Raw genomic sequence first — 22290 nt, 5'->3', positions numbered from 1 at the left:
TGTACAGCATCAATGTTAAATCTATCTTATATACCATATTATATACCTTATATACAATCCCATCTTGTATTCGTGTTTTGAACTTCACTTGGTGCTTTTTAAAAAATGTGTCTTTGCTGCGTTACTATTCGGTATCTGATGAATATACAGAATAAATGAACTCCATGCCTGCAAACCTACTGTGCTACTGTATCAGAAGTGATGCCTGGAACACGTTAGTGCGTCCCCTTGATTTTTACTTCATTACAGAGTTTTAAGAAAAATTGTAATTACATGAAACGTAAGACGTTTAACTGATTACGGTGATCGCGATTTCCCAGAATTCCTTCGAACCGGAAAAGTAACTAGCTCGTGAGCGTTAATGAAGCGACGCTGCTAGGTAGCAACTTCAGGCAGGCGTTTGCACAGCAGGACTTCTGCTAGGTAAGAAACCCAGATTACCTAGCTAGCTAGTATTTTTTAAGATCGCAGTTTGTTTCACTGTGTGCTTTGTATATTGCATCTCTAGCTAGTAAGTAATAAAATTTAAATGTCTGGATATGTGTGTCGCTAGCTAGCTTTAGCATACGTTAAGATAGGTTGCTAGCTTGTCAGGGTAAGTTAACCATAGAGATTTTTCCGTGAAGGCCGAAGACATACACTATCTCTGAGGTAACCAAGCTAGCTAGGTTATCGAAGATAGCTTGTTTTGTGATGAACGTTACGTATACTGTTCTCGTATATTAGAGATTTCATTAATTTGTTTGTTCCCCAGCTAAATGTGCACTCTTACGTTTTTTTTCTTGACGCATTGTTATATTATTTAAGACGTTTGTACGTTAGCTAGCGTTAGTAAGCAAGCTACCTAGCTATATTTGCTAGCTAGCCAGACACCCAGCCCCTTGTGGTTGTTTTGGTTTCTGAAACCCTTTTCACTACTGGACTCCTTATAAAGTTTGTGCACCATAGTGGCAAAGACAAGGTTTTCATATTTAGCTAAATTAGTCAGCAGCTAATATCGCACTTTGTTCTTGTAACTTGGCTATCATAACTTTACCTAGCTAGCTAACTAAAACGTACAGTTTCAGATTTAATGCTAACTCCGAGTGCACTTCATTTCAGAGTTCCAGTTCATTGCGACCTGCCCGCTTGAAAACTGCCGGTGTGATTGGTTGTTCCCTTAACCTGCAACAATGCCAGCCGCACTTGCAGATACAAGTCAAATTATCTGCGAGGTCTGGGCCAGCAATGTGGAAGAGGAGATGAGGAAAATAAGACAGATTATTCAGAATTATAACTACATTGCCATGGTAGGTCATATTCTTTCCTCGTTGTTTTGACTGATCCAGTGTGTAACCCGTATAGGCTAGGTGTACTAGTACTTGAGGTTTGCTCTACTGCTGAATTGCAATAGTAGATCATACTTGGGTAGGAAAGGATTTTGTGTAAAACATTAGACCATAAAGCTTCTTGCAGAGCTAAAATGTGGTTTTACAGGGTCTGACATCAGGTGCATAAATGTCAGTCATGAAACTAAAAACCTATCTTCTGATTTTTGTTCTTCTTTAGGACACAGAGTTCCCTGGAGTGGTGGTTCGACCCATTGGAGAATTCCGCAGCACTGTCGACTACCAATATCAGCTTCTGCGGTGCAACGTGGATTTACTAAAAATCATTCAGCTGGGTCTAACCTTCATGAATGAAGACGGTGATTATCCACCCGGAACTACAACATGGCAGTTCAACTTCAAATTCAACTTAACGTAGGTGTTTCTTTTAATTATGTTTAGATGACTGGAATGTCACTTTTGTGAGTCAGATATACATAAATCCATTCTCCCCTGAGGCTGCTGTGTCTAAGTAGTAAAAGTTGTTGTTTTTTCTTGTCCCTTCTCTTCTCCTAGGGAAGACATGTACTCCCAGGACTCAATAGACCTTCTTCAGAACTCAGGTCTTCAGTTTAAGAAGCATGAAGAAGAGGGAATAGATACACTGTACTTTGCTGAGCTCCTCATGACTTCAGGCTTGGTGCTATGTGAAAATGTCAAGTGGCTCTCCTTTCATAGGTAATAAATAGGAATTCTTTCTGTCCAACCTATGTTTGCTAGCACTGTTGGTTCCAGATACAGTGGAGGTCTTGTCTAGTGTATTGACCTTTTCATTGACCATCTATACCTTTCTGATCTATTTTGTGTAGTGGGTATGATTTTGGCTACTTGGTAAAGCTGTTAACAGATGCTCGCCTGCCAGAAGAGGAACATGAGTTCTTTCAGATCCTGAACCTCTTCTTCCCTGCCATCTATGATGTCAAATATCTCATGAAGAGCTGCAAAAATTTAAAGGTAAGCTTGCTGCAAAATTTTACCAATCATGATAACAAATATTCCAAACTTACAAATGTTTTAAAATGGAAATCAAAACATATGAACTCTTTGTATTGTTTGACATGGTAGAGTGTAATATGTTCAGTATATGATATTGGGATTATTTCATGTTGACTGAGTTATCTGGATAACTGCTGTGAAGCATGTAGTTGCACTTTACTGAAGTCCTGTCTAATTGAACTGAAATAGTTGGCCTAATTTTAAGGACCATGTCACGTCTGAACTCTACAGTCCACCAGAGGGCAGTGTAAAGCTTCATCGAATAGTTTTTTTTTTTTAATAAAACCAAGAAAACAACAATTTTAGGTTGCCTGAAATGCCTATATCTAGTAACTGGAACTTTTATTTGTTTTTTTTCCAACCTATGAGCATTATTGAACAGCATTCTTTAAAGCCTGTTTATATCTTACTTCGCGCAGATTCTGTGTGCACTTTTTGCTAAATTTTGTCCCATGTTTCCGCTTGCATAATTGTATGCAGATACAGAAGACACATTGTTTACGCTTGTATTAAATGCGGTCTGTCTCTGACCACCTCCGAATGTGGTTTGAGTGATCCAGTCACAGTGCGTCTTGGGTGTATTCATTCCCCACTTTTTGTGAAGTCCGAATGTGAACCAATCACCAAAAACGCATGTAAATCCAAGGTTTAGAATCTCTCAGACTTCCTGACCCATTTATTTGGCTCAATGTACAGCCTGCATTCATAATTGTGATTTAAATTCACTGACAAAACTTGCAAGTTATACCTTTTCTTCCCTAAGTATATCTGTTAACTAACAGCTGGTTTAGTGTCTTTACTTTCATTTGCATAAGATTGTATTTATTTTCAGACTGATGAAATTTAATCAACTAAATTGTACTCATCTGTGTTGTTCAAAATTACAGGATATGTATCCACTTAATTGATCTGTAATATGTGATCACTGATTAATCTACATTTGTAGCCTGTTAAGTAAATACTTTACTGATGTCTGAAATTGTGAGCTACCAATGGGAACAAGAAGGATGGAGGGATGAGGTCAAGGGATAAGTGTTAAAGCATACTGGGGGAAAAAGTTTCAATCTGGTACATTTATGTTTATGTAAACTTGGATAGCAAAGATCTGCCCAAAAATAAAAGACTTGTGCACTCCTTTTGGTAACTTTAATTACTTAGTTGAGAAGACCTTTAATTTCCTTATTTGTCATATCACACGCTGTTCTATTCAGTGGTAATAATTGATTTGTATTAGGGGGGACTTCAAGAGGTTGCAGACCAGCTGGAACTAAAAAGGATTGGCAGACAGCATCAGGCTGGGTCAGACTCACTGCTGACTGGAATGGCTTTCTTTAGGATGAAGGAGGTAGGTTAAACTCCCTTTTATTTGTAAAACAGCTTTTTAAAACCTTACAGCAGAAACCATTTTAATGTTGTGGTGGTGTTAAAATATTACTACTACTACTATTGCATTTTGACAATCTTTCCATTGGCTTGTTAAAGTTGATTTTCCTACTTTAAGCATGTACAGCTAGTTCTCAAGTCAGTTACATCTGCTCCTATTTTATGCTTTCTTTGCAGCTGTTCTTTGAAGACAACATAGATGATGCTAAATATTGTGGGCGACTGTATGGCCTGGGATCTGGTTCTTCCCAGAGTCAGAATGGAATCTCCAGCTCCTCGCAAGAGGAAACCAACAACAAGCACTGACAGCTGAGGCCACACCTGAGTGGATGATGCCCTTGTTTTTATCCCATCCAGCAGACATTGTTCTTTCCCCCTCCCCTTTCCTCAGCAAGAAACAAAATTCAATGGTTTTGTTGTAAAGGGATATTGGAGAGGTCTACCAAACCCAGTTCTACTGTAACAGCTAATCCTATTCCTATACCTAAAAGTATTTCAAATATCCTCTGTAGTGGTGTTATCCAAGCACCCAATGCTTCAGGACATTTTATCATTTGTTTTACAGCATTAAACAACAGAAAATATTTTTTAAGCACGGGACCAGCACTTGTGTATCTCACTGCTAACAAGATTCAAGGCATTTTAATATGCTCACCAGCAGTTTGGCAGAATCCTGTTTAGGAGTGTTGTATTTTTTTTCTCTCCATATTTTCTAAAAAGGCTTGAAAATATCCAGTGTCGTAAAGGTGTAGTAGACACATCTGTTCAATGTTGGAAACACACACATGCCTGTAGGGATTGTAAAATTTTTAATTATGACTAAAAGTGTGTGTATTAAAATGTAAATTTTCAAAGGAGCCAATATCTTAGCTTTTTTCCTGAAAGGAATGAAAGTTTTAGATCTGGATTTGTGATACTTTTGAGACTGGATTGCAGGGATACACTGGTTCTGTACAAGTTCTTTTACTTTGTCCTCCATGGAAAACATGTTTGTGGTACATATTGTTTTTATTCCATCCGTTGTTTGAAACCATTGTTTATTAAAATGTTTTCTATCAACAGTAATTTTCTTCATCATGTCTGTTTGGAAGACTTTCCATGCTGAGGAAATGCAGAATTTTAAATCCAAGTTCCAAGGACAAACTTTTTAAAATCTGGTAAAATCTCTTTACTGTAAATCACAAAATATGGGGCTTAAATAGTAACATACTTATGCCAAGCAGTGATATGTTGTGTGTATTATTCTCTTTACATGATTTATTAATATGATAGGAAGTTGGACTCATGTTTCAAATTATTATTCACTTTAGGGAGTGCTTCAGCTCTTAGCTCCATGCTGCTGGAAGTGTTCTCATCTACCTTTTTGTTCTTTGTGGCATCAAACTTTTCCAGTCGTTGTTCCACAGTGCACTGTGGTTGAGAGAGGGTTCTTCTGCTCAACAGCAGGCTTTAGTTTGCAGTGAACATGGCGTGTCTCACTGTGGTAAAACAGTTTGGTTCTTGCTCTTCTGTCTAAAACATTGTTCTTGTTTTCTGTAAGCATTATATTTATGATCAGAACCTAGTCTATTAGAAATATCTTCCAGGTTCGTATATATCTCTGTTCCAGTCTGTGTAAACCATCATCCCAATTTTTTGAGTGGTAGCCTAGACTCAACTCAGTGATGCTGTTGCGTGTAAACACACCAGCAATGCTCCAATGCATTCATGTCATTTTAGAATCAACAGGAGTCCTGTAGTTAAAATGTATCCATTAATGGACTGAATATAGGTAGTTGGTAGCAGGTCAAAGCCTCAATAGTTTTAAGTTTCTGTTTTTGGCTGGTTAAGCATGCTGGTTACAGCCAAAGATTCCTGTAGACCCTTTGACTTTCAGTAGGCTGACAGTAAGTTCGATTTTTATGTTTGACTTATAGAGTAAATCAAGAAATTGCACAACAGTCTCATCTGCTAATGTGTGGTCACCTTCATATACGTATAGTTGTGATACCCATATGACTGAATATGGTAAACAGAGAAGCAAGCAAAGTTGGTGTACATAATGGCACCAACTAAAATCTAGAATATAAATGTGCAGTGGGAAAAACTTTCATTTTGAAGTCACTGTACTCTTGTTATATATGTTTTGGAAAATTCCATAGTGATGGAGCATCAGTGTGTTCATAGTAGGAAAAGGCTTTCTGCTTAATGGATCAGCTTTGAAAACTTTTTTTTTTTTAAATATTGCAAATGTTCTAGTTAACATTTTACCAAAGACCTAGGTCACTGCATCCATCTTACCCTCATTACAAAGCAAGGCAGTCTAAAGTCAGAGAAATAACACCATGTAATAGCAACCAGTGGCTTTATGGATTAGCACAGACATTTTTTTGTGACCTACAATGAAAATATATACAATGTCTGGCTATGATTTAGAAGGAAAACTAAGTATTTATTATTTCAGCAATGGTCTCATCAAGAATTGAATACACCCTACACATACATTCTTACCCTTGTACCTTTAATATTGACAGTTTAAAACAATTAGGAAAAAACATGTTGATTCATGTTTTGACAGCAATATAACTGACCATTTGTCAGGTAAGTGTGCCTAAACAAAAATACAAATATATACCTATCAGTGAGAAATGTGTAAGTGCTCTTTAGACAGTAAAATTATTATAAAGTGAGTTTCTGCCAAGCTTTATGGAGAGAACTTGTAGATCCATATCTAACCAACAAACTGCTTGCCTCCACACACACATGACGGGGAATTACTCCAAAGTGCTTATTCATGTACAAGAGGACAATACAACATTCAAGGACATCAGGGAATGGGTATTTCTGAAAGGAAAAAAAAAAAAAAACACCTTTGCATTAAATTTGAAGAATTGAATATTTATTCAGCAGTCAACAGTTTGGTGTATAAGCCTTTGTAGAATCTCTTGCACTACTCACTTTCAGATGATCGGGGATAGCAGCAATCCTTTTCTGATGCTCAGTAACCTGTACAACCAGGGCAGGAAAGGACTCGCTCTCTGCAACAGAAGATCTGACAGAAACAGAATCGAATTAAAAAGACATCACTCAATTTATCACGCAACTGGTCTTGTACATGTTACATTTTTCGTTTATATGAAGCAGGGTGGGGAAACCCAAGTGATCCAGTGATTGATGAACATGTTTAGGACCTCTCCAGCACCTTTGCTTGCTCTCCAAGCCTACAGGTCCCTCCAAGCTACTTGGCTCCTGAGTGATATCACAGAAGCCAGTCTGTGGCAGTGCGCACAGGTTTGGCTGGGGTTCCTGGGGATGGTGATGTTGGACCAGGAGGCTCACTCTGCTCTGAATGTCTTCTATGGCTCTCTGAGTGGCTTGAAGGTTGGCATGGGGCTCAGAAAGAAGAATCTTCCAGAAGCCTTCCCCAACTGAGCCCTTAGACCTCACAGTGGCTTCAACATCTTGGTCCTTTGACTGTATTGTGGTTCTTGTTTCGTGGTTTGGGTCTCCATTCTCCACTGGTGTTTGACCATTCATGTCTTCAGTGCTATGGGAGTTTGTGTTGCTACAGCAGCTGTGCCTCCACCAGTCTCTGTACATGAACTGGTAACAGACAAAAGCCTCCAGACTTTGGTAAACATCCAAGCTTTCTTCATCATCTTTCATTAGTCTTCGCTTATACACCTCTACAGAATCCATACCTGCGAAAGTGACAAGCATATTAAATCTCCAATTGATTTGGGACAACAAAAGAGATTGCGGGAATATCTTCAACTCAAGATGAATGCAATGAGTGTCTCTCACCTTGGGGCAGGAGAAGCTCGCACATCTCAGTCATTAGAGTGAAATGGCCTGCCTCAAACCCCCGAGTGACAGCTCGTAGAAGCTCCTCCACTACGGAAGCCCAGTCACCCAGCAGCTGACTGAGCACAGAAAGAGCTACGTCCAAAGCCACATGAAACAGGAGCTGGAGAACGGAAGCACATCATGCATTATGAAATACGGTGCAGGTCTCAGCATGGATAGGATAATAATTTTACATTCAGCAGATGTAATCAGGTAAAAAGCAAAAATAATGCAATCCACATCGATAATCTAAATGTGCAGACACAAGTTTAAATGATTTAATAGGAGCATGTTAAGGATTCTGAGAACACTGGTGGATTCTTCTTGGTGCTCAAGTGGACTGGTGCCAACGTGTGGACCTACCTGCTTCATGGGCACACTGGCTGTGGCAGGTGGGTTTTCTATGGCTCTCAGCTGATGATGAAGTGCTCTCATCTCGTCCAGGTCAGTGGGGACGAGACCAAACACATTCTTCCACACCCTGCACACAGCAGCTAGGAAGCCCTCGTCAGCGGGTTCAGACCAGGCATGCATGGAGGTGAGGCTCCAGGTCACCACGCCGGTGTGTGCCAGACAACGAGTGAGCATCTCGCTCACGCAGAACTGAAGCCTGTGACCCTGTGAATGAGAGAGACAGTGTGAGAGAGCAGAGAGAAGCACTTGAAATTCATCAATGTCTTCAAGGAGGAGCATTAATTAAAGGCATTCACACTGGTGCACTTTCTATGCTGTTGCCACACAAATACATCTTGCATGAAGTAAAGAGATTTGAGGCACAAACACATTCAGCAAAAAGCAGCAAAATATTGATCTCAGGCATTTCTCCCAAAGGCAAAACCTGGCTAAGCATCAAACCTTGGGAACAACATATTTCATTTTGAGAGTTCTACCCACCTAGAGGTAAGGCTGACATTTACACTGCAGTGGATTTGGCCAACTCACTGAATCTAGTGAGCACAAAAGGAAATTCGGGCAACTTACCAGTAAGGTGTCTTGTTTGCTCAAGATATCCTGCGCCGCCAGCCAGTCTTGCGAGAGCATCAGGTCCTTGGCACATCTCAGGGACAGAGACTGGGACAGGTTGCTCTCCCCGGCGATCTTTGCCAGGTTGGCAGCCGTCTTCAGCGACATGACATCCCCTTTCTTAGCGATGACCTTGGCTGCATCAAAACTGGCATCTGCAGCAAGATAGCTGTGGAGAATAGGTAGAAATTCATCCAAATACCAGTTGTGACTTCAATAACAACCAGAATGCTTTTGACTCAGTGCAGTTAATAAAAATTAGACACTTTTTAATATTAGGTGTTAAACATACTCCAGGGAACTGCCTTGCATATAAACTCTAACTGGAAAGCTGGGCCCCTATTTTAAAACTTTTGTTACAAGTTGTTACAAGTCTTTATCAAAGAAGAAAACATTAAACCATAAATCCCATCAGGCCGAACAGAAATGTAATATGATCTTTATCTATCGTCTTCATTAACTCTGATAGGTTTAGTGTACCATTTAGCAGCAGTAGTATAATGGCCATCCCTCTCCAGCACAGCAGCCCAGGTCATGTAAAGATCCTTCAGCACGGGGTCCTCTGCCCGCAGCCGGGCTTTTGCCAGCGCTATGGCTTCCCTGTGGATTGACCGCAGGTACAACGATTAGCTTTCAGAACCCTTCCTAAACCCACGTGAAGACAATAAGCGTGTCGTTCACCAGCCGGCGTCTCATACCTGTACAGCTGGTGAGCTTTGAGTAGGCCGATGGCTTCGTATAGCTTGTGGACGGACACCAGGTGGGAGGCGGCTTTGAGGAACTGCTCCTGCATACACAACTGCTTCACATAGGACTCCACCGTCTTGGCCCAGACCTGATAGCCAGCTAGGAGATTCCAGTAGGAAGAAAGGCTGTTATAACAAGCAGTATTTATTTGTGTGGTTTCCTATTAATCGGTTTTACAGGGTACACGACAGAGTTTGGTACAAAACTGATTCAATATTTAAGCATCAATATCTATGTAACTTAACAGACTTAAACCAGCTTTGCGTTGGATATGTGGCACAACATTTGAGTGGTACCTATTCCACATTGAGTTTGACACCTTATTCCTGACATTACTCTTAAGAAAGAACTGAATAAATGAAACCTTACCCATAGGTGCCAAGCTCACCAAGTGGTCCGTCAGCTCTCCTTTCTCAGTAGCCAGATTCAGCGCTCCAATCAGATCGCCTTTCCACAGCCTCAGATACATCATAGAATCATAGTGACCTGCCTCCACATGACTCTCCTCTACAGAAAAAAAAATTAAAAATCAGGGTGAAAGAGTTAACACTGAAACCAAATAAGCACTCCCTATGGCAAATTCAATCACCGTGAGTGTTAAAGACATTAACATTATTCTGGGGCCAGTGACCTCCAAAGGTATCGCCTTTTGATGTATTTACCTTCTTCCTTAAACATCTGGAAGAGGGCCTCCCTGTCTGTGAACAGGCCAAGCTGGATGTGTTCCCCTGTGCCTGGTACACAGCCTGCAACCTCACCTGTGACAGAAGGCAGGATGAAAATCACGATGTACAGACTGGATCTTGAAACTAACAGCCCTACAAAGACAGCACGACTGAAAGAACTCGTGCAACAACGCAAGAGCATAGCCAGCACAGCAGCGTTGTAGGAGATGCGGGAAGCGGCGCGGACCCTTTGCGTGCGTGACAGATGCCAGATCCAGGCAGTCCTGCTGCAGCTCCTCTTTGGGCCGATGATCCATGGAGGTGCTGAGGGGCAGGATGGAGCGTGGTTTCCTCTTCTTCAGGGGCAGCTCTGAGAAATGTAGGCCAAACAGATTACAATTCGCAAAAAAATCCACTTTTCTGTGCGAAAAGGTCACGAGCACTCAAACGTAGTTGCATGCTAACCTACACATTTAAGTCTACAGCAGGGACAGAGTGCAGGCTGACATTTAAGCAACAATGCCTTCCTCTCAGCCTATAGTACTACGGGGCTTGTGTCTACAGGAGCGAGAGCTGTATTTGCATAATGGGCGTTAATACAACCTAGTATGTTGTAGTGACTGCACATTTTCTACAGGTCAACTTCTTTCATGAGCTGTGCAATTTTCTCCCCCTTAAAAAGAGCATTTTTTTTGTTGTTTACTTTTTCAACACCTAACTGGCTAGATACAAAATGAGGGCCAGTCGCTGTATCAAAAAGAAATCCAGACTTTTGACAATGACAAAGCTTTGTCTCATACTCACTAAAAAGGGGGAAAAGTTACCTATTTTTTCCTTTTTCTTTTCATCCTTTACATCTTTCTTCACTGCTAGGAAAGATTTCCCCCCGTTGTGTGTTTTCTCTGCTCCACACACGTCCTTATTGGTCTCCTTAGACAAACCTTAATCCAGAAAGAAAAGCCAAGACATTTCAAAAGGCCTAAATGTCACTTTCCCTCAGCCTACCAAGAAAAAAGATCATCATGAGAAGATGAGGAGAATATTACCAAGGGCAGTGGAGATGCTCACACACCCTCCCTCCTCGTCTTCGTCGTAAGACTGGCCTTCATCCAGTCCGCTGCCCGCTGCTCCTTTCTCCTCCTCTCCAATGGGGGCTTCGTTCTCCTCCACCTTTGCCCCACCCTTCCCAATTGCCTTCTTCTTCTTCTTGGTTTTCTTCTGTGGCACCTTCTTTTTCTCCAACTCCACACGCCTCCTGCCTACTAGAACGTGAACTCCTTAAAACATTGCAGGATAATTTACTCAGTCATTCACCGAACCTCACAGTGCTTTTTGCTAGATGACCTTGCAACACCTTATTTGCAAAACCTGACTTAGGGCCGCTCTTCTCTGCAGTCCAAGGTCTTGACCGTTTTAAGCAGCAAAAGCACGCTGATCCAGGATCAGCAACAATACGTACTCTTGGGAGGTCTGACATGCTCCTGCTTGGATACAGCCCACTCCTGGACAGTAAAGTCGTCGCCGCCTGTCCACACCAGGTTGGGGTCGACAGGGGACCACTGCACGCAAAGCAGGCGCCCGCTATGACCCCTGTAGTTACAAATGGGTTCCTCCTTCAACACATCCCACACCTGCATCAGACAACATAAGAACACCCCGTGCAGTAATGCAGGGTAAGGTCATCAGAAGTGAAGACTACAGAAAAGATACCAAGCAGACCGAGCAGGACCGGGGTGTATTGATGCAAGTCAAAATTCCTCGGCTTGATCTCCAGATGACAGCACCGCCTGATTGAGTTCAGCCATGGAATCAGCCTCCACCCGTACCCCCACCCCAAACACCATCCCCTCTACCCCTGCCACCCTGGTTTCTCAACATACCAGTCTTCTCAGTGCCCCAGTAACCTGAGTTGAAAATATATCAAATCCAGCCAGACCTGGGGGTTTTCATAAAATCAGATAAAAACTGTGCAAGTTCAGAAGAGTAATGCGTTAAATAAGGAACTAAGTGATGTGGAAGCACAAATGCCTGACGAGTGCAACTTGCCTGGGCTGTACCGTCGTAGCTGACGGTCACCAGGCGGCCGTCGTGGTGTGGGCTCCATGCCAGGTTGGTGATCTTGTTTGTGTGGCCAGACAGACTGCGGAAGGCCTCAGTCACCAGCACTGGGCTCTCGGACGGGTTCTCTGTGTGAACAGAACAGGAAAACAAGCAATTATTCACAACGAAAGGTACCAAAAAGAAAACTAAAAGATACAATTGTGCTTTAGTTTTTGCTAACTGGCATCTGCAGGGTCCAAAATAACAGTCAAGGGGATATGATTTGAAACAACTGCTATTGGCAATAGTACAATTCATGCCATTGCTTACACACTCAGTAAAACTAAGGCAAATTAGTTCTAATCTCTACTTGAAAGATTTCTCGTCCCCACCGATGGCGCTGCAGAGGTCATGGACATAGACTAGGGCATTGCTGGAGCCTGAGGCGAGCAGGCATCGGAGCTCGGGCCGGCCCGAGTGCGGGTGGTGCCAGCGCAGTGCATTGATGATCTTGTGATGCTGCTGCACGGAGCAGAGCAACTTTAGGTTGGGAGCAGCATACACCTCGATGGAGCTGCAACCCGCCCAGAGCAGCCGCGGCGCCAGCAGTAACGGGCAGTCAGGCCGTTTGTGGAGAGAAAAACGCGCATCAGGTCAGTGGAGTGTAGGGTAGAGGTCTTGCATTATATCTTCAGCAATGGCGTAAATACCTTCAATATTACTTTCGAGAATGTTTCACTTCATATTAACTACTTTCACATATAATTATGAATTTACTAATTAATGATCTGACTGTGATACTCATAGAACACTAAGCAGACAGAGAGAAAGGCAGAGGTTTCAATGTAGTCCCCTTTACATCATAATAAAGAGCTACTCACCCATCCTCATTCCCAATGGCTAAAACTTTCCCATCAGGTTTCCAGCTCAGGTCGGTGTGTGGGGAGAGCTTGTGCTGCAGAGTACATGGCACTTTTTAGAAGGTGCAGTGCTAGACTCGTGAGGTTGTGGGATGAAAGTTAACCTCCGTGTCTGAAGGAGGAAACAGTCGACAGTGGATCTGCAGAAGCAAGTGGCTTACTTTAATATTGTTCGTGTCACGAATGAGCTTGTCAATGTTGGTGGCCTCTCCTGACAGGTTCCAGGGGTCATGCTGCAAGATGATGCCTTCTCCAGCACAACTGTAAAGGCTATAGGAGGGTCTGTCTCCTGACCCTCCTGAGTCCAGAACACAAACACAAATAATACCAAAACTACATACAGATGCTCTCATCATCCCTTAGCAGCACAAGTGCCCGAAGAGCATAAATATTTTAAACCAAATCATCACCCTGTTTCCACCTCCCTGTCAGCGGCCCTCTCAAAACAAATGCAATCACCTTCGCCGGCCCCTGTCATGCCTCCACCGGAGAGCATCACGCCGGCAGAGGCGCCGTATGAATTAGGATTCAGTGCCTCAGACTCCCAGCAGCGTGGCGGGTGTTACAGAATAAGTTGCTTGAATGTTGAAATGTGGCTCACCAAATGACAGAGGTGGAATGGGAGGTCCCCAGCCAAGGCAGTAGACTGTCCTGCGGTGGAACGTGCTGGAGATCTGTGGAGGCCTGTGTCAGAGAACAAACACACACACGCGCACACACACACACACACACACACACACACACACACACACCCTTTTTTATGGTTCAGGTAATAGATCCAATCCCCTGTTGGGGAAACTAGTAGTTAAAAAAAGTTAATTACTAGCATGCTAAGAATACAAATGATACATGAATACAAAAAGTCATGACTGCATGTGCCATTACTTGTTGGAGTAAGCGTCATAGATGCCCACTTTGCCATCATCTGTGCCAAAGGCTAAGGAACCTTCCTTCACTGAATGCCATGCCAACTGTCAAATAAAAAGAGAAATAATAATAAATAAATAAATAAATACATACATACATACATACATATATATATATATATATATATATATATATTTATTTATTATTATTATATAAAAACCTAAGTAAAATGCAAATGTTGTGGCCTTAGTACAAACAATCCCTTGCTGACAAATACTACTTCATATTGGATTATGCGAACATGAAATAGTCCTTTGTTTCAAGAGTTAGCTCAAACTAGATTAGGAAAGGTCCTGTGCTTTCCTCAGGTAAAAAGCAGCTGGACACATTAACTTCCATTATGGCTTCATCCCGAGCATCATACCTTTCCTTTAAGACAGAATCCACCACTAGCAAATAGTACAAGCACATGGGCCTTTTGGCATGCTCTCTTTTAAGAACCTCTACTTCCTGTTGCTTACCGCTGTTACTTTGGACTTGATGCCCTGCCAGTAGGTCTTGGTGTCATATGGATTCTGGACGGACAGAGTGTTCCACACGCGGATCATGTTGTCTCCGACCCCGAGTGCAAGGCAGCCTGTTGCCACAGGAGAAAAGCCTATAGCATAGACGAAACCTCCAAGTGTGGGCAGAGTCCAGCAGCACTCCAGCAAGGCCAGGTCCCAGCACTTAATCTGGACACAGTGGAGAAGACACCACTCTTATGAGCATCTCACACAATGTACTGCATCGATGTTCTATTACAATAAATTTTTATGCATTATAAGCCCATTTTTCCCCATATGGGAGGGTTGTGGACATGTTTGAACATGTGATCTCATTAGATTTCACCTCTCTGTCCATAGAGGTACTGATTAGTAGCTCCCTGTCCTCCAAGCACAGCGAGTTCACGTTGAAGACGATGCGGCTGTGGTTCTGACTATCGGATGAGCCGCCCAGCAAGGTCCACTTCTGCTTGCCAGACTTTATGAGGTCCCACGCCACCAGCTCACCACTGCATGCACATGCAAACACACACACATACACACAAATACAGTGAGGGAAATTTGATTAAGAGAAGGATGAGGGAGTGAGAAAAATACACTATAAAACATTCATAATCAGAAGGTCCATACCCAAAGCAACTGGATATGATTTGTGAAGGTCTTCCATTAGGCCAGTGCACAGTTAGCCAGAGCCTCTCTTTCACCCCAGGGTCCACTCCTGCCCCACGCCTCTTCAAAAAAGGCAGCTTCAGGGTCATCACGCCTAGTGAAAGAACCGCAAAGGTCCCAATCATGGCCAATCCAAAAGGGGAAGCTACAGCGCTGATGAATCTGTCATGATCTATGATGATTAAGGACTAGGGGAATCAGCAGTTCCCCGCACCTTTGCCTCTGGCTGTGCTCCAGATTCGAACAGTCTGATCCCGACTACCTGAAGCCAGGTAGCCTCCCACCTCAGCATCTTTTAGCCCGTTGGACGAATCTTTGGCGAGAGGATGACAAGCACAGCTGAAACGAGCTGGAAATACTTTCGCCTTTAGTCTAACATTAATAAAATTTGACCAAAATGTCTAAAATGTTCTATCTGCCAAATATTTGCTAAGGCCTGTAGCTTGAAGATATACCAGTGTTGTCCTCTTGAAGACTATACAGAGCTTCCTCTTTGGCTTCAGGGCACCAGGTCAGAGCATGTATCTCCTCTTCGTGACCGCGCAGTCGATGAACCACCTCTCCCTTCTTGCTAATATCTATCAATGCAATCATTCCATCCTTGTACCTTAGAGGAAAAGTTAATTAGCCCCACATATTACTTATAGATTTCATATCAGAGAGATTTATACAGAGTAACAGATGCATGCAATTGAAAACAACTAATTTGAATACATACCCAACTGCAACATAGTTCTCGTTATGTGGCGAACATGTCAAGCAAAAGATTGTTCTGGGCTCAGGGAAGAAACTGTGGGTGTCATTTCTGCCATGCCAATAGCACACTACAATTCCCTTCTCATCTCCTGAGACCACGAGACCCTTCTCCACTGGAGACCAATGGATGGCGGAAATGATGCTCTGAATAAACACAAATGCATTTCACTGCGCATCTTTCAATATTAACACTGATCTGTGATTACACCAAGTCTGCTTAAAACCTCTTGCCTCGTGTAAGGGTATTTTTGGCTTACTTGATGAACAGAATGCTCTGTCAATAAGGCTTTCTGATCAATGTCCCATATTTTAACTGTCTTATCATCTGAAGTGCTCGCGCAAATGTTTTCTTGGCCATCGTGCCGGCAAAAGGCGAATCCAGAAACTCTCTCGGTGTGACCATTCAGTTCGCCTGGGGGGGGGGGGGGGGGGGGGGGGGGGGAGATGAGGACAAAAGAGTGCAAAAATAGTTTCAAATACCCAAGCAAGGATCGACGTTATAGCTACCTACGTTAGCTATACCAACTAAATTACTAGCCAACTTACCCAAAACTGTTGGTGATGTTGCTGTTACTTTTAACAAGTAGATTGTGTTTTTAGCTCCAAAACCTAGTATACCGTCACTATTTACGTCGCTGCAGCGCGAGCAATACCAGTTAGGGGAAGCTGGAAGAAGCCTCTCGTGCATTTTGATTATTTTATTTTATAACTAAGGTCAATTATCAAGTTCAAGGCAACATAGACTTCCTACGCTAGCAGCTTCTACACCTTTCATTCACCCATGCTGCTTCTTCATCATTACCAGTCATCCATCGATTCAAGGTGTCGCAAAAGATTCTACAGACCATCAAATTGAACCTTTCCAGATATACATTATTTTTTCTTCAATTATTAGCTATGTTAGATAAAGTAAAATAATATATTAAATATATTAAAATATTTTAACCGCATTACTTTAATATTAACATTCTATTTACACCACTTTGCGACTGCAGGAAAGCATTCTGTTGCGTATTCAAAATGGCAGCCTTCACTGTGACAGCAAATGGTGAGGCTAACTACTGTACATGTTTTGAGCGCTTAATGTTCATTTAGTTTATGTATTAAATTTGGCATTTAATACCCAATGTATTTTGGTCCATAGGCGGTACATTTCTGAGTCGTTTGATTGGACACATTCATTCAAGGTATGTAATTACATTGGACATCTAGCTGGCTAACTAGCCAATTTGCTAGTCCTCTTAGCTAGACAGTCCTGCAAACTGGAATCGTCAAGGACAAACTTATTTTGTGCGATGTGTAATATAAATTGAATTCATAGTGTTAAAGTGTGGCACATTACGCCAATTAATCCTGAAGCGTGAAAATGGAATGTCTTTTCTTGGTGTTCTCTTATGTTTTCATTGAGTCTATTCTCCAGGTTTGTCGACCCCCGCACACAGGTTGCCTGCCTTCACACCAGTGCAGTATTACATACCAAAAACTGGGAAAGAAAAAATCGCATTTTATATCCGCCTCAACAGAAGGATGAGCCTCCCAGACCTGCCGTTAGTGGCATTTGTAACCATTTTTTTTTTAATTTGGAAGAGTTATCTCGTTTAGTGGTTTAGGAAATAATTGCACATTTACAAGAGTGCTTACATTTTACAGGAGATATACCACAGCAGACGTCAAATTAAGTACAGCAAAGACAAGATGTGGTACCTAGCTAAGCTGGTAAGTCACAATAAACAACCAGATGAACATTTGTTATGTTACTCAGTACAGTGGGTGGCTTGATAGATTGACTGAATTAGTAACTGTAGTTTAACATTGCCTATAGTATAAATGGTAGTAGGAGTTCCATGGTAACAGTAGTCATTTCACATCTACACAGTCACTTTTTCAGCATTTTGCAAAGTGAGTTTTTAGAAGTTGTTTTCTTACTGTGTTGTCAGTAGTCAATGGAACAGTATTGGAACTGTCATCATAGTCCTATGGATTAATGTTTGGTGGCTGACAATTTACATGATAGCCAAGCAGTTAGAGAATTATTGCCTGAAGTCTTGCATGACTTAGTATTTAATGGCTATTTTGAGAAATGCCTGTTGCCTCTAATAATTTTTATTGAAAGTACCCTGTTTTCCTTCTTCCAAAACAAATACAGTAGGTTATTTTATATATATATATATATATATATATATATATATATATATATATATATAGTTTCCATTTTAATTTTGAAGGACAGTGATAATCATGTTATCCATAGAAGTAGAAGTGTTTCGTATATCTACATTACTTTGTCTTGTAGAATTTTGATGATAGAATGTTTTCATGTACATTGTCATAGATTAACCCTTGAAATGATGTTTTCCTTATGACAGATTAGAGGAATGACCATTGATCAGGCTCTTGCTCAGCTTGAGTTCAATGACAAGAAGGGAGCCAAAGTGATAAAAGAGGTACCTCTGCATTTAAAAAAACAAACAAACTGGATTTGTGTCATTATACCAGACTACCATTAGTCTTTGTGGCCTCAATGGGATTTAAAGTCATTTAAAGTGTTGATCTTAAATGAAATTATTATTGTGACAACAGGTTCTTTTGGAAGCCCAAGACATGGCTGTGAAGAACCACAATGTTGAATATAAATCAAATTTGCATGTTGGTAAGTATTACATGTGGCATACCTTCACTACTGAACAAGTTTCTATTTATTAAGTGTCTGAGAGACAAAGTGCTGCCTTGGAATTTGTTTGCGCTGTATACTTGGTCCAGTACAAACAAGATGCTGGTCTTGCATAATCTTCTAACTCTGAGATGATTATGAGCATAAAAAAAGCCATTATGTGCTTGATTTGGCTGGAAATCTGGCTTGCTGTTGTTCAAGGAATCCTTAGCCTTCCCTTTGTGTTCCCCTGACCAGCTGAGTCCTTCTCGTCCAAAGGCAAATACCTCAAACGCATTCGGTACCACGGCCGAGGCATGTTCGGTATCATGGACAAAGTTTACTGCCATTACTTTGTGAAGCTGGTCGAGGGCATGCCACCCACAGTGGAGCAATCGACTGCATTTGACCAGGCCAAGGAGTACGTCGAACAGCTTAAGAAACGGACGATCATCTACTCCCTTTAGTTTAAGCCTCTACCCGCCAAGATGTTGTGTTTATGTAAATAGTATTGGAATAAACAACTGGTGTCCACTGTTTAAAAAAAAAAATCTGGTGCTTTGTTCAGTATTGAGTTCTTGGAAACAACACGTTCAGATTCAAACAAGCGTGCACCACAACAGCCTTTCATCTTGATCATTGTTCTTATATCATATTTTCATTCACAGTGTTCATGATTAATCTGTACTAATAAACTATTAGTATGTCACACGTCATGGCAATAACATTAAATTGAATTTGTAATGGCACATACATGAGGTAGGATGACAAGATAAAATGACAAAAGCATAAAATAGCCTTAATGAGTAACCTTTAAATCCAGATTAAAAGTAATCTTAATTCTGGAACATTGTTCCAGAGGTCAGAAAATATATATAAAAAGTGGCCTCCATTAGTCTACTTGTAGGTGACCTTACAGATTAGCAATAAGCCTTCATGAAGTGGTTGGAATGGACTATAATGTTTCAAAAGAGATTGAAAAGATGTCCTGGAGTTATAATATTAGGAGCTTTAAATGTCAAAAGCAAGACTAATTGGATACTAATGTAAATTGAATAAGACTATATTCATTCTTAATGTATTTTCCTGGTAAGAATGTGGTTGCATTTTGAGCTATCTGAAACTTTCTTAAGAAGCCAGCAAGGCTAATAGTAGTACATTGTCTTCTAATCTAGAAGTATTAAATCCATGGACTTTTGTCTTTGGAGTTGTGGAGTTGGCAAGCATTTTTTTAATATGTTTTTTAAAAGAAAAGATTTGGTTTTAGACAAGTAACTTAGGATAGAAATAAAGGCCAAGACAAGAGGGTTACACCAAGGTCTTGAACATCAGCTGCAAAGTTTGGTTGAACAGAAGAACCAACAACCTTATTTCTAGCGGAAATTGTACTTAACTTCAGTACTTCTGTGTCATCCAAACTTACATTATTTTATCTGTTGTGAAGTTCTGTTACTGAAAGGGCATTAAAAGAAATTTGAAATAATTGCCAAGCAAAAATAAATATTAAATACAAATAAAAGAAAGCAGCATAATGCTTTTTAATTTTTATTATTATTTTTATTATTAATTAATGTCTGAATTTATAATGGAAGTAGAATGTTATGGACACAAGGTTGATCACAGTCAGTTTGTCCTTTCCTCTAATCTTTTAATGGCACTTTCCCTTTTCATGCTGTCATGTGCTCTTTTATCTTAATTATCACCATTCTTTTTCAATCTTTTTCAGCTGTCAAATGTGGACGGCAGAGCAACTGGTCACTAATAATATGTTGCACAGTTTTCCATCTTTTGAAAGGAGTACATTGTGTATTGCATATTTTTGCAAGCCTGAGTTAATTGTTGGTACATTTACTTTATATCTGGGGACATTAGTATTGTTGGGAACATCTGCTCTATGTAAATTGACAGTGAAATTATTATGGGAACCTGAGTTTGACAATTTGAAGTTGTGTTTTGAATCATTTTTACAGTCATGATTAGAGACAAACTGCATGATCGATATTTGGCAGAGTGTGTTTGATTGATTTTTGTGTAAGAGTTTTTTTTTTGATGACTATACCAGAAGTCTAAAAAGACCTCTTAATCAGGATGGGCACTCTAAATATATTATTCATAAAATAAACCTGGATTTCAGTCAACTTTGGTTCTGAGGAGCCAAATCCCCTTGAAGTGTTCCAGCTCCCCTGGCTGTGTCCGATAATGGCAGACAGACTCCTCAGCCCAACTTTGTGCAGTTTCATAGTTTCTCTTTTTAAATTAGGATGGTATCTGTCTGTGAAGCTGTGAGTTCTTCATCTAATGCTTCATCTAATGCTTCATCATGAGAACAACTATTACTGCCCTCTATTTTCAGTCTACTTTAACACCCGGGGACCTGTTCCTCAGAAGAGTCCAAGCATCCATATTAAAATTATGCTGGGCTTCTTATCAATATCAAGTTCACACTTTGCAGGATTTATAATAATAATAATAATAATAATATTAGTAGTAGTAGTAGTAGTATTTCTTCTGCTTAACCATTTTTGTACAGTTTTAAAACAACAGTTACCAGTGTTCCTAAAACCTTTATCCTGTCTACTTGAGTTGCTAGTGCATCTTACAGAGATATCTCACTCACACCATCCATTTTCCTCTCTTTATTCATCCATTATCTCCCGCTCACATTTCTACTCTTCCTATGTAACTTCTTTTTCCTCCGTTAGATTTCAGTTCATATTTCACTGCCTTTGGCTCCTACAGTTTCTAATCTAGAGTCACTGAAGTTAGCATACATGTGAATGCTACCCTACCTGAAGTACACATTCATTTGTTTTTGTTTTTGTCCAATTCTCTATTTATTCTTTCTTTTTTCATTTTCATATTGTATAATAGAAACCCATCGATTTTAATACTCATACTAAAGTAATTAAACTTGTATAAAGATTCAGCAGTTGATCTAATACATGACTATAGTTCATACCAATAAGAAATATAGCTCATCTGTCTAACCTTGCTACTGTTTTTTATCAAAGAAACCCATCCATTTAAAAACTCTTTGAAATTTCAAGCTAGAGCCATCAAACTTGGTACAAAAGCTGAGCTGATGTAACAAAGCACATCACACCATGCGCACTGAATTTTCATGTTACAGCCAACGGTACACTAACACTTCTACCCCCGCTGACATCCTTCCTCTATTACATAAAAATCCATATACAAGTCTTGAATTTTTTAAAATGAGACTACTTTCTATGTCTTTGTAATTTACTTTGCCAATCCAAAACAATTCTTTCACAAACTTTACATTTTTGTGTGCACACATATAGATCCTCTATCCTCTTATTAACAGTACAAGCTTATTGATATTGTAAATAAAATTTTCATTTTCACAAATTGAAAAAGGTGTTATACATGACATTATTATCTTAATGTTTAGAAGAGGGCAGTACTGAATGGAAAGCACTTGAAAATTAAACACATCCATAACTTATCATATTCTGTGAGTGAGAGACATTTTTACCTGGCTTTGTATTGAACAGTATGTATAAAAGAATTATACATGAAACCAAAGTTTCAATCTCCAGTCATCCTTCCATTCTTACCATAAAGCTAAAATACTTCATTGTGTGTCTGGTGCTAGGTGTCCCTTATAAATGTTAACTTTTTATGCTGGCATAAAAGCAGTCTCAAACAGCCAATTCCCAGTGTTCAACGTTTTATGGATGACTGAAACTGGTCCTTGATAGCCAGCCTACCTCAGAACTTGGACTCTGTCACCATGTTCTAATTCCCCCACAGTTCTGTGTTCTTAGTGTAACACTGGCTGACTCCTGAGGCGAGAGGGAGCTTCACCTCATT

At 40.6% G+C, this 22290-nt stretch overlaps 3 protein-coding genes across 7 annotated transcripts; 2 read left to right on the top strand and 1 right to left on the bottom strand.

The window, feature by feature from the left end:
* The first annotated feature begins 279 nt into the window (after positions 1-279).
* Positions 280-4811, top strand: cnot8 (CCR4-NOT transcription complex, subunit 8). Of its 2 annotated transcripts, XM_027000180.3 has the most exons (7): positions 289-423; positions 1102-1289; positions 1549-1742; positions 1884-2045; positions 2177-2321; positions 3598-3708; positions 3924-4811. In XM_027000180.3, the coding sequence occupies exons 2-7, from the start codon at positions 1173-1175 to the stop codon at positions 4050-4052; spliced, it is 858 nt and encodes a 285-aa protein (XP_026855981.1). In that variant the 5' UTR covers positions 289-423; positions 1102-1172; the 3' UTR covers positions 4053-4811. The 2 variants fall into 2 exon arrangements, with proteins under 2 accessions (XP_081576262.1, XP_026855981.1); XM_081720136.1 differs by lacking the exon at positions 1102-1289 and having other exon boundaries at positions 280-423.
* Positions 4812-6225: 1414 nt separating this feature from the next.
* gemin5 (gem (nuclear organelle) associated protein 5) lies at positions 6226-16598 on the bottom strand. Of its 3 annotated transcripts, none has more exons than XM_027000159.3 (28): positions 16350-16598; positions 16061-16215; positions 15766-15947; positions 15503-15654; positions 15262-15360; positions 15009-15141; positions 14725-14887; positions 14355-14567; positions 13852-13937; positions 13568-13650; positions 13128-13264; positions 12928-13001; positions 12439-12620; positions 12053-12192; positions 11466-11637; positions 11053-11283; positions 10831-10947; positions 10254-10376; positions 10004-10099; positions 9711-9848; positions 9293-9440; positions 9075-9194; positions 8553-8763; positions 7935-8189; positions 7530-7692; positions 6928-7426; positions 6684-6777; positions 6226-6569 (listed from the first exon to the last, which is right to left on the bottom strand). In XM_027000159.3, exons 1-28 carry the CDS (start codon positions 16489-16491, stop codon positions 6405-6407), a joined length of 4473 nt encoding a protein of 1490 aa, XP_026855960.2. In that variant the 5' UTR covers positions 16492-16598; the 3' UTR covers positions 6226-6404. The 3 variants fall into 3 exon arrangements, with proteins under 3 accessions (XP_026855960.2, XP_026855961.2, XP_026855963.2); XM_027000160.3 differs by having other exon boundaries at positions 11053-11268; XM_027000162.3 differs by having other exon boundaries at positions 11053-11265.
* Positions 16599-16778: 180 nt separating this feature from the next.
* On the top strand, positions 16779-19164 carry mrpl22 (mitochondrial ribosomal protein L22). 2 transcript variants are annotated; one of them, XM_027000134.3, is made up of 7 exons: positions 16779-16851; positions 16948-16990; positions 17224-17350; positions 17454-17519; positions 18170-18247; positions 18384-18453; positions 18712-19164. In XM_027000134.3, the coding sequence occupies exons 1-7, from the start codon at positions 16824-16826 to the stop codon at positions 18918-18920; spliced, it is 621 nt and encodes a 206-aa protein (XP_026855935.2). In that variant the 5' UTR covers positions 16779-16823; the 3' UTR covers positions 18921-19164. The 2 variants fall into 2 exon arrangements, with proteins under 2 accessions (XP_026855935.2, XP_026855934.2); XM_027000133.3 differs by having other exon boundaries at positions 16809-16851; positions 17212-17350.
* Positions 19165-22290: the final 3126 nt, after the last annotated feature.

Source organism: Electrophorus electricus, chromosome 8 (genome assembly GCF_041902795.1).
Source record: "Electrophorus electricus isolate QZ-2024a chromosome 8, ASM4190279v1, whole genome shotgun sequence".
NCBI lineage: Eukaryota > Metazoa > Chordata > Actinopteri > Gymnotiformes > Gymnotidae > Electrophorus > Electrophorus electricus.
The sequence above is the reverse complement of the archived record's forward strand: the minus strand, read 5'-3'. Positions and strand labels throughout refer to the sequence as shown.

Bases quoted from the DNA above. Each gene is read 5' to 3' on its own strand.
- mrpl22 (XM_027000133.3), top strand. From the start codon at position 16,824: ATGGCAGCCTTCACTGTGACAGCAAATG. The intron at 17,520-18,169 runs GTAAGTCACAAT...TCCTTATGACAG, and splicing joins TGTGGTACCTAGCTAAGCTG to ATTAGAGGAATGACCATTGA. The intron at 18,454-18,711 runs GTAAGTATTACA...TCCCCTGACCAG, and splicing joins TAAATCAAATTTGCATGTTG to CTGAGTCCTTCTCGTCCAAA.
- cnot8 (XM_027000180.3), top strand. From the start codon at position 1,173: ATGCCAGCCGCACTTGCAGATACAAGTCAAATTATCTGCGAGGTCTGG. The intron at 2,046-2,176 runs GTAATAAATAGG...TATTTTGTGTAG, and splicing joins AAGTGGCTCTCCTTTCATAG to TGGGTATGATTTTGGCTACT. The intron at 2,322-3,597 runs GTAAGCTTGCTG...GATTTGTATTAG, and splicing joins AGAGCTGCAAAAATTTAAAG to GGGGGACTTCAAGAGGTTGC.
- gemin5 (XM_027000159.3), bottom strand. From the start codon at position 16,491: ATGCACGAGAGGCTTCTTCCAGCTTCCCCTAACTGGTATTGCTCGCGC. The intron at 14,568-14,724 runs GTGAAATCTAAT...CACTGTGTCCAG, and splicing joins GTACCTCTATGGACAGAGAG to ATTAAGTGCTGGGACCTGGC. The intron at 11,284-11,465 runs GTACGTATTGTT...CAATGTTTTAAG, and splicing joins GCATGTCAGACCTCCCAAGA to GAGTTCACGTTCTAGTAGGC.